This window comes from Panulirus ornatus, chromosome 13 (genome assembly GCF_036320965.1).
Source record: "Panulirus ornatus isolate Po-2019 chromosome 13, ASM3632096v1, whole genome shotgun sequence".
NCBI lineage: Eukaryota > Metazoa > Arthropoda > Malacostraca > Decapoda > Palinuridae > Panulirus > Panulirus ornatus.
In genome coordinates this window covers 49,643,709-49,658,964 of record NC_092236.1, presented here as the reverse complement: position 1 = coordinate 49,658,964, position 15,256 = coordinate 49,643,709, and the positions used below count along the sequence as shown (strand labels likewise).

At 41.5% G+C, this 15,256-nt stretch overlaps 1 protein-coding gene across 5 annotated transcripts in view; it reads right to left on the bottom strand.

The window, feature by feature from the left end:
* LOC139752850 (tubulin polyglutamylase ttll-4-like) overlaps window positions 1–15,256 on the bottom strand; it is a 327,656-nt gene that overhangs the window by 89,817 nt on the left and 222,583 nt on the right. For all 5 annotated transcript variants that reach the window (XM_071668813.1, XM_071668815.1, XM_071668817.1 and 2 more), the window contains one exon: window positions 11,145–11,260. In XM_071668813.1, coding sequence (XP_071524914.1) covers window positions 11,145–11,260 — 116 coding nt within the window. The remainder of the gene's footprint in view (window positions 1–11,144; window positions 11,261–15,256) is intronic.

Here is a 15,256-nt window from a genome sequence, read left to right as displayed (position 1 = left end):
TGTGTGTGTGTGTGTGTGTGTGTGTGTATACATATATTCTTTCATACTTCATCACCGTTTCCAGTGTTAGTGAGGCAGTGCCAGGAAACATATGAAGAAAGACCACATCCACTCATATCTTTACACGAGCTGTCATGTGTGTGTGTGTGTGTGTGTGTGTGTGTGTGTGTGTGTGTGTGCACGTGGGGGGGGGCCTCCCTATCTAAATCCAGGTCCCACAGGCCTTCCATGGTTTACCCTTGATGTTTCACATGCCCTGGTTCAGTCCATTGACAGCATGTTGACTCTAGCATACCATTTTGTTCCAATGCCTCCTCCTGCACTTTCAGGCCCCAATCACTGAAAATCTTAGTCACTCCTTCCACCTCTAAAGTGATCCCTGCTTCTATCTGTTCCCTCCACTTCTGACACATGCATCCTCTTTGTCAACCTTTCCTCACTCATTGTCCATATGTCCAAACCATTTCAACACACCTTCTTCTGCTCTTTTAACCACACTTTTTATATTACCATACATCTCTTTTCCCTATTTTTCACTTAATCAAACCACCTCATACCACACACTGTCCTCCAACACTTCATTTTCAGCACATCCACCCTACTCAAACATACCCATTGCAATGAGATTATTAATGTTCTCTCTTTCCACTTTCTTCATTGCTCCCAAAACCTTTACCCCCCCTCCCCAGGAGGGGGGGTAAATACAACATTCATTCCCACTTAGTCACTAGCTGTTATGTGTTATGCACCAAAAACACAGCTCCCTATCCACATCCAGGCCCCACACAAACTTTTCATGGTTTACCCCAGATGTTTCATGTGCCTTTGTTCAGTCCACTGACAGCATGTTGACCCTGGTATACCACATCATTCCAATTAACTCTATTCCTGAAAACCCTCTCACCCTCCATTATGTTCAGGCCCCAATTGCTCAAAATCTTTTTCACTCCATCCTTCCACATCCAATTTGGTCTCCCGCTTCTCCTTCTCTCCACCTTCAACACAGATATCCTCTTTGTCAATCTTTTCTTCATTCATTCTCTCCATATATCCAAACCATTTCAACACACCCTCTTCTGCTCTCTTAATATTTCCACAAATTTCTCTTACCCCTTCATCATTACTTACTCAATAAAACCACCTCACACCAAATACTGTCCTCAAACATTTCATTTCCAACAGATCCATCCTCCTCTGTACAATCCTATCTATAGCCCATGCCTTCCAACCACAAAACATTGTTGGAACTACTATTCCTTTAAACATACCTATTTCTGCTCTCCGAAATAACATTCTCTCCTTCCATACATTCTTCATTGCTCCTAGAACCGTTGCCCCCTCCCCCACCCTGCAACTCCCGCTTTCATGGTTCCATTCACTGCTGAGTCCACTTCCAGATACCTAAAACACTTCACATCCTCTAATTTTTCTTCATTCAAACTTTTTTTTTTTTTGCTTTGTCGCTGTCTCCCGCATTTGCGAGGTAGCGCAAGGAAACAGACGAAAGAAATGGCCCAACCCACCCCCATACACATGCCTTGATTCAATCCACTGACAGCACGTCAACCCCGGTATACCACATCGCTCCAATTCACTCTATTCTTTGCCCTCCTTTCACCCTCCTGCATGTTCAGGCCCCGATCACACAAAATCCTTTTCACTCCATCTTTCCACCTCCAATTTGGTCTCCCTCTTCTCCTCGTTCCCTCCACCTCCGACACATATATCCTCTTGGTCAATCTTTCCTCACTCATTCTCTCCATGTGACCAAACCATTTCAAAAACACCCTCTTCTGCTCTCTCAACCACGCTCTTTTTATTTCCACACATCTCTCTTACCCTTACGTTACTTACTCGATCAAACCACCTCACACCACACATTGTCCTCAAACATCTCATTTCCAGCACATCCATCCTCCTGCGCACAACTCTATCCATAGTCCACGCCTCGCAACCATACAACATTGTTGGAACCACTATTCCTTCAAACATACCCATTTTTGCTTTCCGAGATAATGTTCTCGACTTCCACAGATTCTTCAAGGCTCCCAGAATTTTCGCCCCCTGCCCCCACCCTATGATCCACTTCCGCTTCCATGGTTCCATCCGCTGCCAGATCCACTCCCAGATATCTAAAACACTTCACTTCCTCCAGTTTTTCTCCACTCAAACTCACCTCCCAATTGAATTGACCCTCAACCCTACTGTACCTAATAACCTTGCTTACATCCCTATTAACATGTCCCTCCACCCTACTGAACCTAATAACCTAGCTCTTATTCACTTTTACTCTCAAATTTCTCCTTTCACACACTTTTCCAAACTTCTGCAATTTCTCATAAGAATCAGCCACTACAGCTGTATCATCGGCGAACAACAACTGACTCACTTCCTAAGCCCTCTCATCCCCAACAGACTTCAAACTTGTCCCTCTCTCCAAAACTCTTGCATTTAACCCCCTGACCACTCCATCTAAACAAATTAAACAACAATGGGGACATGGGACAGAGTGAATGGGAATGATGTGGTACAACGGGATCAATGTGCTGTGAATGGACTGAACCAGGGCATGTGAAATGTCTTGGGTTAAACCCTGGAAAGGCCTGTGGGGCCTGGATGTGAAAAAGGAGCTGTAGTTTTGATGCGTTACACATGACAGCTAGAGACTGAGTGTGAACGAATGTGGCCTTTTGTATGTTTTCTGGTGCTAACTCACTGAAGCAGGGGGTACCAATGCTGTTTCCAATGGGGCAGGGCAGCACCAGTAAGGGATGAAGGCAAGCAAGTATGAATATGTACATGTATGTATATTTATATGTAACTGACACGGGAAATGATGACCAAGTATAATAAATAAATAAATGTGTATATGAGTGGATGGGCCATTCTTCGTCTGTTTCCTAGCTCCACCTTGCTGACACGGGAAATGGCAGTCCTGTTGAAAAAAATAAAATAAAAATAAAAAAAAAGGAAGGTGAGCATGCAAGAATATTTACGTGTAAATATATGCGCGTGTACATGTATGTACATCTATGTACAAATGCTCCCCGACATATGTCCGAGTTCCCTTCTGACCGACCAGTTGGATCTTAAAATGGATGTAAGTCAGACTATGTCAGCATGGCATGTACAGTTCGTATACCTGTACAGCATTCTTTTATCCTACTAAATTTCTATCATGATTATCTCCTTTTTTATTAACCATCTTTATTATGTGATTCTGTAGTTCCTTTTTACATTTCATCTATGATTCTTTAGTGCATGCATTGATTCATCCAAACTTTCAATGAACTTTTCAGCATTTCACCTGTTGTGCAAGCTATATCTTCTTTTAAATTTACTGAACCATCCATGACTTCCTGTAAAGTTCTCGAAGTAATCCTCTACCGCTCGCTCCTTCGAAGTCTCAAAAACACCTCAGCCTTGGCCTCAATTGTTAATAAGTTTAGTGGTACACGTTTTTTAGTTTGATCTTCCATTCACAGCAACAAAAACTTTTTCATTTCATGGATGGGCCCTTGTCATTGCTTAGATATTATCATAATGCCAAACCTTTCACTGCTTCAGGTATAATTTCTTTGTCCTTTAAAATTGTGGAGACCATCAAATGAGACAAATGTAGATCATGTGTAATCACATCAACATTTTTCCTCCTTCATATTGGGTGATTACCTTCATTTTCAATTCCAAATCGAGCATCTTCCTCAGCTTCTTGCCAGATTTATCAACATCTGATGGGTTTTTCATCTTGCTCATCATCCACCATAAACCACAACTTACATTTCCTGCTAATACTGCAAAGAGTTTTCAATTTTTCATATTAGCAAAAGCACAAAGTTTGCCTCCATTTTTGATAGTGTGGCTGATATATATGCCTTGTGTTCTATTCTCTTAAACATCTCTTCAATTCATACATTTTTCTTAGAGAAAGAGAGAGAGAGAAGACTGTATGTACCTACCTACCTACCTAAGGGTACCCATCTACAGCAAGATTTAGCTATAGAAATAAACTAAGACCTAAAGCTTAATAAAGTTATTGACATGCATGCACCCACAAACATCAGGAGTACTCCAACAGTTTCTTTTTATGCTGTAGAGGAGAACTAAAATTTAGTTATTTGAAATTAACCATGTGTGAAATATTTGGCCGTATAAGCTATACACCTAATTATGAGAAGAAAGATCATGAGAGGCAAGTGTTTTGGGAGTAGCTGAGTGTGTGTGTTAGCAGTTTTGATGCATGAGACCGGGTTATAGTGATGGGTGATTTGAATGCAAAGGTAAGTAATGTGGCAGTTGAGTGTACAATTGTTGTATATGTGGTGTTCAGTGTTATAAATGGAAAAAGTGAAGAGCTTGTAGATTTGTGTGCTGAAGAAGGACTGGTGACTGGGAATACCGGATTTAAAAAGAGAGATATATGTAAGTATACGTATATAAGTAGGAGAGATGGCCGGAGAGTGTTATTGGATTACATGTTAATTGATAGGCGCGTGAAAGAGACTTTTGGATGTTAATGTGCCGAGAGGGTCAACTGGAGGGATGTCTGATCAATATCTTAAGGAGGTTAAGGTGAAGATTTGTCGAGGTTTTCAGAAAAGAGGAGAGAATGTTGGGGTGAAGAGAATGGTGAAAGTGAGCTTGGAAAGGAGACTTATGTAAGAAAGAACCAGGAGTAATTGAGTGCAGAAAGGAAAAAGGTGAGAGCAAATGACATAAGGGGAGGAATAGGATGTGTTTAGGGAAGCAGTGATGGCTTGCGCAAAAGATACTTGTGGCATGAGAAAGGTGAGAGGTGCGAAGATTAGAAAGGGTAGTAAGTGGCGGGATGAAGAAGTAAAGTTGTTAGTGAAAGAGAGGAGAGAGGCATTTGGACGATTCTTGCAGGGTAGTAGTACAAATGACGAAGATACAAAAGAAACAGGCAGGAGGTCAAGATGAAGGTGCAAGAGGTGAAAAAGACAGGCAAATGAGAGTTGGGGTGCAATTATCATTAAATTCTAGGGAGAATAAAAAGATGTTTTGGAAGGAGGTAAATAAAGTGCATAAGACAAGAGAAGAAATGGAAGCATTGGTGAAGGGGGCTAAAGGGGAGGTAATAACAAGTAGTGGTGTAGTGAGGAGATGGAGTGAGTATTTTGAAGGTTTGTTGAATGTGTTGGATGATAAGAGTGGCAGATACAGGGTGCTTTGGTCAAGATGGTGTGTGAAGTGAGAGGGTCAGGGAGAATGGTTTGGTAAACAGAGAAGAGGTAGTGAAAGCTTTGCGGAAAATGAAAGCCAGCAGGGTGGCAGATTTGGATGGTATTGCATTACAATTCATTAAAAAAAAGGGGGGTGACTGTGTTGTTAACTGGTTGGTAAGGATATTCAGTGTATGTATGGTTCATGGTGAAGTGCCTGAGGATTGGCAGAATGCAAGCATAGTACCATTGTACAAAGGGAAAGGGGATAAAGGTGAATGTTCAAATTACAGAGGTATAAGTTTGTTGAGTATTCCAGGGAAATTATATGGGAGGGTATTGATTTAGAGGTTAAAAGCATGTATGGAGCATCAGTGTGGTTTCAGAAGTGGTAGAGGATGTGTGGATCAGATGTTTGCTTGGAAGAATGTATGTGGGAAATACTTAGAAAAACGAATGGATTTGTATGTAGCATTTATGGATCTGTGGAAGGCATATGACAGTGTACAAAGATGCTTTGTGGAAGGTACTAAGAGTATATGGTGTGGGAGGTGAGCTGCTAGAAGCAGTGAAAAGTTTTTATCAAGGATGTAAGGCATGTGTACGAGTAGAAAGGGAGGAAAGTGATCGATTCTCAGTGAATGTTGGTTTGTGGCAGGGGTACGTGATGTCTCCATTGCTATTTAATTCGTTTATGGCTGGGGTTGTTAGGGAGATGAATGCAAAAGTTTTGGAGAGAGGGCAAGTATGCAGTCTGTTGTGGATGACATGGCTTGGGAAGCAAGTCAGTTGTTATTTGCTGATGATACAGCGCTGGTGGCTAATTCGGTTGAGAAACTGCAGAAGTTGGTGACTGAGTTTGGTAAGGTGTGTGAAAGAAAGCTGAGAGTAAATGTGAATAAGAGCAAGGTTATTAGGTTCAGTAGGGTTGAAGGACAAGTTAATTGGGAGGTAAGTTTGAATGAAGAAAAATTGGAGGAAATGAAGTGTTTTAGATAGATATCTGGGAGTGGATTTGGCAGCAAATGGAACTATGGAAATGGAAGCGAGTCAGAGTGGGAGAGGGGGCAAAGGTTCTGGGAGTGTTGAAGAATGTGTGGAAGGGGAGAACATTATCTGAGACAGCAAAAATGGGTATTTTTGAAGGAATAGTGGTTCCAACAATGTTATATGGTTGCGAGGCATGGGCTATATATAGATAGGGTTGTGTGGAGGAGGGTGGATGTTTTGGAAATGAAATGTTCGAGGACAATATGTGGTGTGAGGTGGTTCGATCGAGTAAGTAAAGAAAAGGTAAGAATGTGCAGTAATAAAAAGAGTGCGGTTGAAAGGGCAGAAGAGGGTGTATTGAAATGGTTTGGTCACATGGAGAGAATGAGTGAGGAAAGATTGAAATAGAGGATATATGTGTCAGAGGTGGAGGGAACAAGAAGTGGGAGACCATATTGGAGGTGGAAGGATGGAGTGAAAAAGATTTTGAGCAATCGGGACCTGAACATAAAGGAAGGTGAAAGGCGTGGAAGTAATAGTGAATTGGAATGATGTGGTAAACCAGGGGGGACGTGCTGTCAATGGATTGAACCAGGGCATGTGAAGTGTCTGGGGTAAACCATGGAAAGTTCTGAAGGGCCTGGATGTGGAAGAAAAACTGTGGTTTCGGTGCATTACACATGACAGCTAGAAGCTGAGAGTGAACAAATGTGGCCTTTGTTGTCTTTTTCTAGCGCTACCTAGCGAACATGGAGAACGAGTTGCTGTTTTTCATTGGGGGGGGGGCCAATGGGAAGCGATAAAGGCAGCAAGTATGAATATGTATATGTGTATACATGTATGTCTGTGATATATATGTATGTATACACTGAAATGTATTGGTATGTATATGAACGTGTGTGGGTGTTTATGTATATACATGTGTATTTCGGAGGGTTGGGCCATTCTTTCATCTGTTTCCTTAGCGCTACCTAGCTAACGCGGGAGACAGCAACTAAGTATAATAATAATAATAAACAAATCCAATGGATGTCAACACATGGCAAAACATAAGAGCTTAAATAATAATCAAACTACATAAAAGCTTAACCCTTGAAAGCTGGAAGGTGAATTGGACTTGTATGGGAACACTAACAAATCCAGTGAACTTCTACTTTTGAGAAATCTGATACTTTTAGCAATCTAGATGAAACCACCTTCCTAGGGGAAAAATCTAAGACTAATTGAATTACTGTAGCCCAACATATTCTTTCACATCTGTTACCCATTACAGTAGAAGCAATATGTGCATAAAACCTGAAGAGGAGACAGAGACTTGTCCTTTTAACAAATCAATCCAGAGCACAGTTCTATTCCATTTGAAGTTTAAGAAGACAAAAGATGCTGGTCATCTAATGTTACTTGGCATGATTTAATGATATTTATTTATTTCATTTTGCTTTGTCGCTGTCTCCCACGTTAGCAAGGTAGTGCAAGGAAACTGACGAAAGAAATGGCCCGACCCACCTACATACACGTCCACACACGCACATATACATACCTATACATCTCAACGTATACATATATATACACACACAGACATATGCATATATACACATGTACGTAATTCATAGTCTGCCTTTATTCATTCCCATCGCCACCCTGCCACACATGATTTAATGATTTTTTTTTTTTTTTTTTTATACTTTGTCGCTGTCTCCCGCGTTTGCGAGGTAGCGCAAGGAAACAGACGAAAGAAATGGCCCAACCCCCCCCCCATACACATGTACATACACACGTCCACACACGCAAATATACATACCTACACAGCTTTCCATGGTTTACCCCAGACGCTTCACATGCCTTGATTCACTCCACTGACAGCACGTCAACCCCTGTATACCACATCGCTCCAATTCACTCTATTCCTTGCCCTCCTTTCACCCTCCTGCATGTTCAGGCCCCGATCACACAAAATCTTTTTCACTCCATCTTTCCACCTCCAATTTGGTCTCCCTCTTCTCCTCGTTCCCTCCACCTCCGACACATATATCCTCTTGGTCAATCTTTCCTCACTCATTCTCTCCATGTGCCCAAACCATTTCAAAACACCCTCTTCTGCTCTCTCAACCACGCTCTTTTTATTTCCACACATCTCTCTTACCCTTACGTTACTTACTCGATCAAACCACCTCACACCACACATTGTCCTCAAACATCTCATTTCCAGCACATCCATCCTCCTGCGCACAACTCTATCCATAGCCCACGCCTCGCAACCATACAACATTGTTGGAACCACTATTCCTTCAAACATACCCATTTTTGCTTTCCGAGATAATGTTCTCGACTTCCACACATTTTTCAAGGCTCCCATAATTTTCGCCCCCTCCCCCACCCTATGATCCACTTCCGCTTCCATGGTTCCATCCGCTGACAGATCCACTCCCAGATATCTAAAACACTTCACTTCCTCCAGTTTTTCTCCATTCAAACTCACCTCCCAATTGACTTGACCCTCAACCCTACTGTACCTAATAACCTTGCTCTTATTCACATTTACTCTTAACTTTCTTCTTCCACACACTTTACCAAACTCAGTCACCAGCTTCTGCAGTTTCTCACATGAATCAGCCACCAGCGCTGTATCATCAGCGAACAACAACTGACTCACTTCCCAAGTTCTCTCATCCCCAACAGACTTCATACTTGCCCCTCTTTCCAGGACTCTTGCATTTACCTCCCTAACAACTCCATCCATAAACAAATTAAACAACCATGGAGACATCACACACCCCTGCCGCAAACCTACATTCACTGAGAACCAATCACTTTCCTCTCTTCCTACACGTACACATGCCTTACATCCTCGATAAAAACTTTTCACTGCTTCTAACAACTTTCCTCCCACACCATATATTCTTAATACCTTCCACAGAGCATCTCTATCAACTCTATCATATGCCTTCTCCAGATCCATAAATGCTACATACAAATCCATTTGCTTTTCTAAGTATTTCTCACATACATTCTTCAAAGCAAACACCTGATCCACACATCCTCTACCACTTCTGAAACCACACTGCTCTTCCCCAATCTGATGCTCTGTACATGCCTTCACCCTCTCAATCAATACCCTCCCATATAATTTACCAGGAATACTCAACAAACTTATACCTCTGTAATTTGAGCACTCACTCTTATCCCCTTTGCCTTTGTACAATGGCACTATGTACGCATTCCGCCAATCCTCAGGCACCTCACCATGAGTCATACATACATTAAATAACCTTACCAACCAGTCAACAATACAGTCACCCCCTTTTTTAATAAATTCCACTGCAATACCATCCAAACCTGCTGCCTTGCCGGCTTTCATCTTCCGCAAAGCTTTTACTACCTCTTCTCTGTTTACCAAATCATTTTCCCTAACCCTCTCACTTTGCACACCACCTCGACCAAAACACCCTATATCTGCCACTCTGTCATCAGACACATTCAACAAACCTTCAAAATACTCATTCCATCTCCTTCTCACATCACCACTACTTGTTATCACCTCCCCATTTACGCCCTTCACTGAAGTTCCCATTTGCTCCCTTGTCTTACGCACCCTATTTACCTCCTTCCAGAACATCTTTTTATTCTCCCTAAAATTTACTGATAGTCTCTCACCCCAACTCTCATTTGCCCTTTTTTTCACCTCTTGCACCTTTCTCTTGACCTCCTGTCTCTTTCTTTTATACTTCTCCCACTCAATTGCATTTTTTCCCTGCAAAAATCGTCCAAATGCCTCTCTCTTCTCTTTCACTAATACTCTTACTTCTTCATCCCACCACTCACTACCCTTTCTAAACAGCCCCTGGGGAAGTACCAGGAGAGACTGTGTACAGAATGGAAAAAGGTGAGAACAATGGAAGTAAGGGGAGTGGGGGAGGAATGGGATGTATTTAGGGAATCAGTGATGGATTGCGCAAAAGATTTAATGATATTTATGGTTTAAGTTTTTATTCTACAGTCTTTCCTAATAACTATGACCTGGCATATTTCAAAAGACAGGATTATCACTTACTAAAAATCTATAAATACTCTCCCTTGTCTTTTCTTTTTTGTCCGTGACTGAAGCCTTCAACATAAAAAAGAGGATCATTTGCCAGTGTTTTGGAAATATTAGGCTGCTTATGCCTACCTCAAAATTCCAAAAATTTCCATATCTTGGGATGAATTACCATATGCTAACATGCATGCCACAAATCTTGGCTTATGGTCCACAAATTTCAATGCAAAAGACTAAAGATACTTCCACAATGTTCACTCAGAACTTTCCTTATCTCTACTTGATTAGAATGATAAAGAACTCTTTTCATATACACCAGCTCTCAAGATGTAAAAAAAGTTTATTCATTTCTTTTTCATAAAAATCCCAAAAATATAGGCAACAATGCCAAATCCATATCTTAAGGTCAGACACTTAAGTGAAGACAAAACAAGCCAACATCAAGCAATGGTGAGCCAGTCTACAATGCCAGCAAGCAAGTGAAATGAAAGGAGAGTATTGGCTTCAATGAACTCAAATCCAAACTGCAATGGCAAAGACCTAAGCAGGTTGCTTTATGTTCAATGACTCAAGTGATCAAAATGCTGTCATCATCAAACTTTCATGCTAATCGAAAGAGGCAAAGCCTCATGGAAAATCTCATTTTGAGCAAAATTGTTTTTAATTCCCGACTGAGCTAGAACTTCTATTAAATGTATGGAGTTTAGTCCATGTGAGAAAATAAGAGTTTTTAATTCAAGACATATGAAAGAAAACGATGGAAACAAAAGTAAGAGAATCATCAAAAATATGCTACAGTATACAAACCAAAGTATTTGACGAGTCAATCAGCCTATCCAACTGTGCAATAATGCTGTTACAGGGGATCAATGTACCTTCTCACCACCGACTTATAACAAAAGAAAGACAACTAAACCAAGAGTTTGACACCTCACCTGGAACGAACATTTTTCCTCGTGCGTACCACGATATCATGCTCCCCACTAATCACAGTCTTTATCGCCAGGTCAGCAATTCGACTCCACAGCGCTGATGTGTCTACACCTTTTGCCTGAAATTATGAAGACACAGGTAGTCAGCTATGAAAACAGTATCCACATGTAAAGATAAATAAGCAAATCCTCCTTTGACAGATAAACCAGCAATGAAATATCTGATCAATCTACTATTCAAGAGCAATTTCTAACAAGCAGATCTAACAATCCTTTTCCATGTGCTTTAAATGTTCTCACCAAAATATCACCATGAGACTTAAGTCTAATACGAGCATATGAACTTGAATATATCGCCATGCTTCTCTGTTCTAGTCTTTCATCTCATCTGTGTTTTTCCTCAATAATTCAAAGATATCACTTATTCATTTCTTGCCCCAGAGTCCAACACATCTTTATGGGGCTCCTGCTGCACTCAGAAAGTTGGTTGTGTGCAGTGGCCGGGACCACAGGTCATACAGTGTTATGATGCATGTGTGTCTATGTGCAGACAGTGCAGGCAACAGAGTTTTAAGTGATCAGTGTCTTCTTTATAGTTGTCGCATTATGGGCATGAAGGGTTCTGGTACAGTGAAATGGGTGTGTAGCATTGTAGTGATGGGTGATGTCCAGAACACTAAAGGGAGAGCTTGACTCATATTTGTCAGGGAGTGTGAAGATGTGTGTATTGTGGTTGCTATGCAGCCAGTGACTGTTGAGTGCACAATTTTGTATGGTTTGCAGCTTTGTTATATTTGCTTTCGAGAGGGTCGAAGACCAGGAAGGTGAAGCATACTTTAAACTGGAATGGATGGAATATTTAAATTGGAATGGATAAACTGTTTGTAAAGGATGTTGAGGGATTGTTTGTCTAAGTCTCTTTGTCTAACCCTGCACCACAATGTTGGTTCACTTTCCCTCTTCTATAGGTATTACTTTGGTTGCTGCTCCCAAGAGCTGGCTGCTTGTGTTGCCCACACCACTAGCAAGACCACACAATACTAGGCATGCTGCTGCATCACATGATTATTGTGTGGCCATCAGCAACTCAATGGTGGGCCATTTTGATACCAGCTTCTTTCCCTATACATCGAAGCTCTAGAACTCTCTACCCTCTCTTTCCTGATAACTATGACTTAGCACATTTCAAAAGGCCTTTTTCACTTTCTCAAAATTTTGTAAGTACTTTCCCTGTATTTTCTTTTCCATTTCATAATTCTCTATATTTCAATTATGACCTGGCCTTGATGTGGACTTTTGTTCCTGACTAAAGCCTTCTTGCCTAAGGTAATGAAAGGTTGTGTAGGAAGAGACAAGAGAGTTGGAGAAAGAGTTGCTTCTTGGAGAACTCCATTGCAGTTTGTTTTTTTAAGGGAACCTACTATGAGTGACTGAGGCAAGGTGGCAGGCTATGAAATTGGCCAACCATTTTTTGTAATTGTTGAGGGTGGTGTCAAGTAGAGTCAAAACCTCTGCTCATGTCTAATGCCACTTGTGGAAAGGGCATTGTGGTTGGTTGAGTCCTCTAGGATATGTTGTGTCAGCTCACTGTGCACAGTGTTTGGGTATGAGGCCAGGCTGTGTGGGTTAGAGTGGAGTATTTCGTATGACTTTCCTTATATTCATTTATTCATTTTGCTTTGTTGCTGTCTCCCGCGTTAGTGAAGTAGCGCAAGGAAACAGACAAAAGAATGGCCCAACCCTCCCACATACACATGTATATACATACACGTCCACACATGCAAATATACGTACCTATACATCTAAACGTATACATATATATATATACACACAGACATATACATATATATACATGTACATAATTCATACTCTACCTTTATTCATTCCCATCGCCACCTCGCCACACATGAAATAATAACCCCCTCCCCCCTCATGTGCGAGAGGTAGTGCTAGGAAAAGACAACAAAGGCCACATTTGTTCACACTCAGTCTCTAGCTGTCATGTATAATGCACTGAAACCACAGCTCCCTTTCCACATCCAGGCCCCACAGAACTTTCCATGGTTTACCCCAGACGCTTCACACGCCCTGGTTCAATCCATTGACAGCACGTCAACCCTGGTATACCACATCATTCCAATTCACTCTATTCCTTGCAAGCCTTTCACCCTCCAGCATGTTCAGGCCACGATCACTCAAAATCTTTTTCACCATCTTTCCACCTCCAATTTGGTCTCCCACTTCTCCTCGTTCCCTCCACCTCTGACACATATATCCTCTTGGTCAATCTTTCCTCACTCATTCTCTCCATGTGACCAAACCATTTCAAAACACCCTCTTCTGCTCTCTCAACCACACTCTTTTTATTACCACGCATCTCTCTTACCCTTTCATTACTTACTCACACCACATATTGTCCTCAAACATCTCATTTCCAGCACATCTACCCTCCTGCGTACAACTCTATCCAAATCCCACGCGGCACAACCATATAACATTGTTGGAACCACTATTCCTTCAAACATACCCATTTTTGCTTTCCGAGATAATGTCCTCAACTTCCACACATTCTTCAATGCTCCCAGAACTTTCGCCCCTTCCCCACACTATGATTCACTTCCGCTTCCATGGTTCCATCCACTGCCAAATCCACTCCAAGATATCTAAAATAGGCATCTGGATGATTTTTGCAAGGAAATAATGCAAATGACTGGGAGAGGTATACAAGAAAGAGGCAGGAGGTCAAGAGAAAGGTGCAAGAGGTGAAAAAGATGGCAAATGAGAATTGGGGTGAGAGAGTATCATTAAATTTTAGGGAGAATAAAAAGATGTTTTGGAAGGAGGTAAATAAAGTGCGTAAGACAAGGGAACAAATGGAAACTTCAGTGAAGGGGACTAATGGGGAGGTGATAACAAGTAGTGGTGATGTGAGAAGGAGATGGAGTGAGTATTTTGAAGGTATGCTGAATGTGTTTGATGATAGAGTGGCAGATATAGGGTGTTTTGGTCAAGGTGGCATGCAAAGTGAGAGGGTTGGGGAGAATAATTTGGTAAACAGAGAAGAGGTAGTAAAAGCTTTGCGGAAGATGAAAGCCGGCACGGCAGCGGGTTTGGATGGTATTGCAGTGGAATCTATTAAAAAAGGGGGTGACTGTGTTGTTGACTAGTTGGTAAGGTTATTTAATATATGTATTACTCATGGTGAGGTGCCTGAGGATTGCAGGAATGCTTGCATAATGCCATTGTACAAAGGCAAAGGGGATAAAAGTGAGTGCTCAAATTACAGAGGTGTAAGTTTGTTGAGTATTCCTGGTAAATTATATGGGAGGGTATTGATTGAGAGGGTGAAGGCATGTACAGAGCATCAGATTGGGGAAGAGCAGTGTGGTTTCAGAAGTGGTAGATGATGTGTGGATCAGGTGTTTGCTTTGAAGAATGTATGTGAGAAATACTTAGAAAAGCAAATGGATTTGTATGTAGCATTTATGGATCTGGAGAAGGCATATGATAGAGTTGATAGAGATGCTCTGTGGAAGGTATTAAGAATATATGGTGTCGGGGCAAGTTGTTAGAAGCAGTGAAAAGTTTTTTTTATCAAGGATGTAAGGCATGTGTACATGTAGGAAGAGAGGAAAGTGACTGGTTCTCAGTGAATGTTGGTTTGCGGCAGGGGTGTGTGATATCTCCGTGGTTGTTAAAATTGTTTATGGATGGGGTCGTTAGGGAGGTGAATGCAAGAGGTTTGGAAAGAGGGGTAAGTATGCAGTCTGTTGTGGATGAGAGAGCTTGGGAAGTGAGTCAGTTGTTGTTTGCTGATGGTACAGCGCTGGTGGCTGATTCGTGTGAGAAACTGCAGAAGCTGGTGACTGAGTTTGGTAAAGTGTGTGAAAGAAGAAAGCTGAGAGTAAATGTGAATAAGAGCAAGGTTATTAGGTACAGTAGGGTTGAGGGACAAGTCATTTGGGAGGTAAGTTTGAATGGAGAAAAACTGGAGGAAGTAAAGTGTTTTAGATGACTTTCCAGAGATCAATTTTTTCACATGAGACTGGATATTCAGGACAGAAGCAATATAGGGCAGTAGGGTGAAAGTTTTAGAGCTGGTGTTACATTGACAA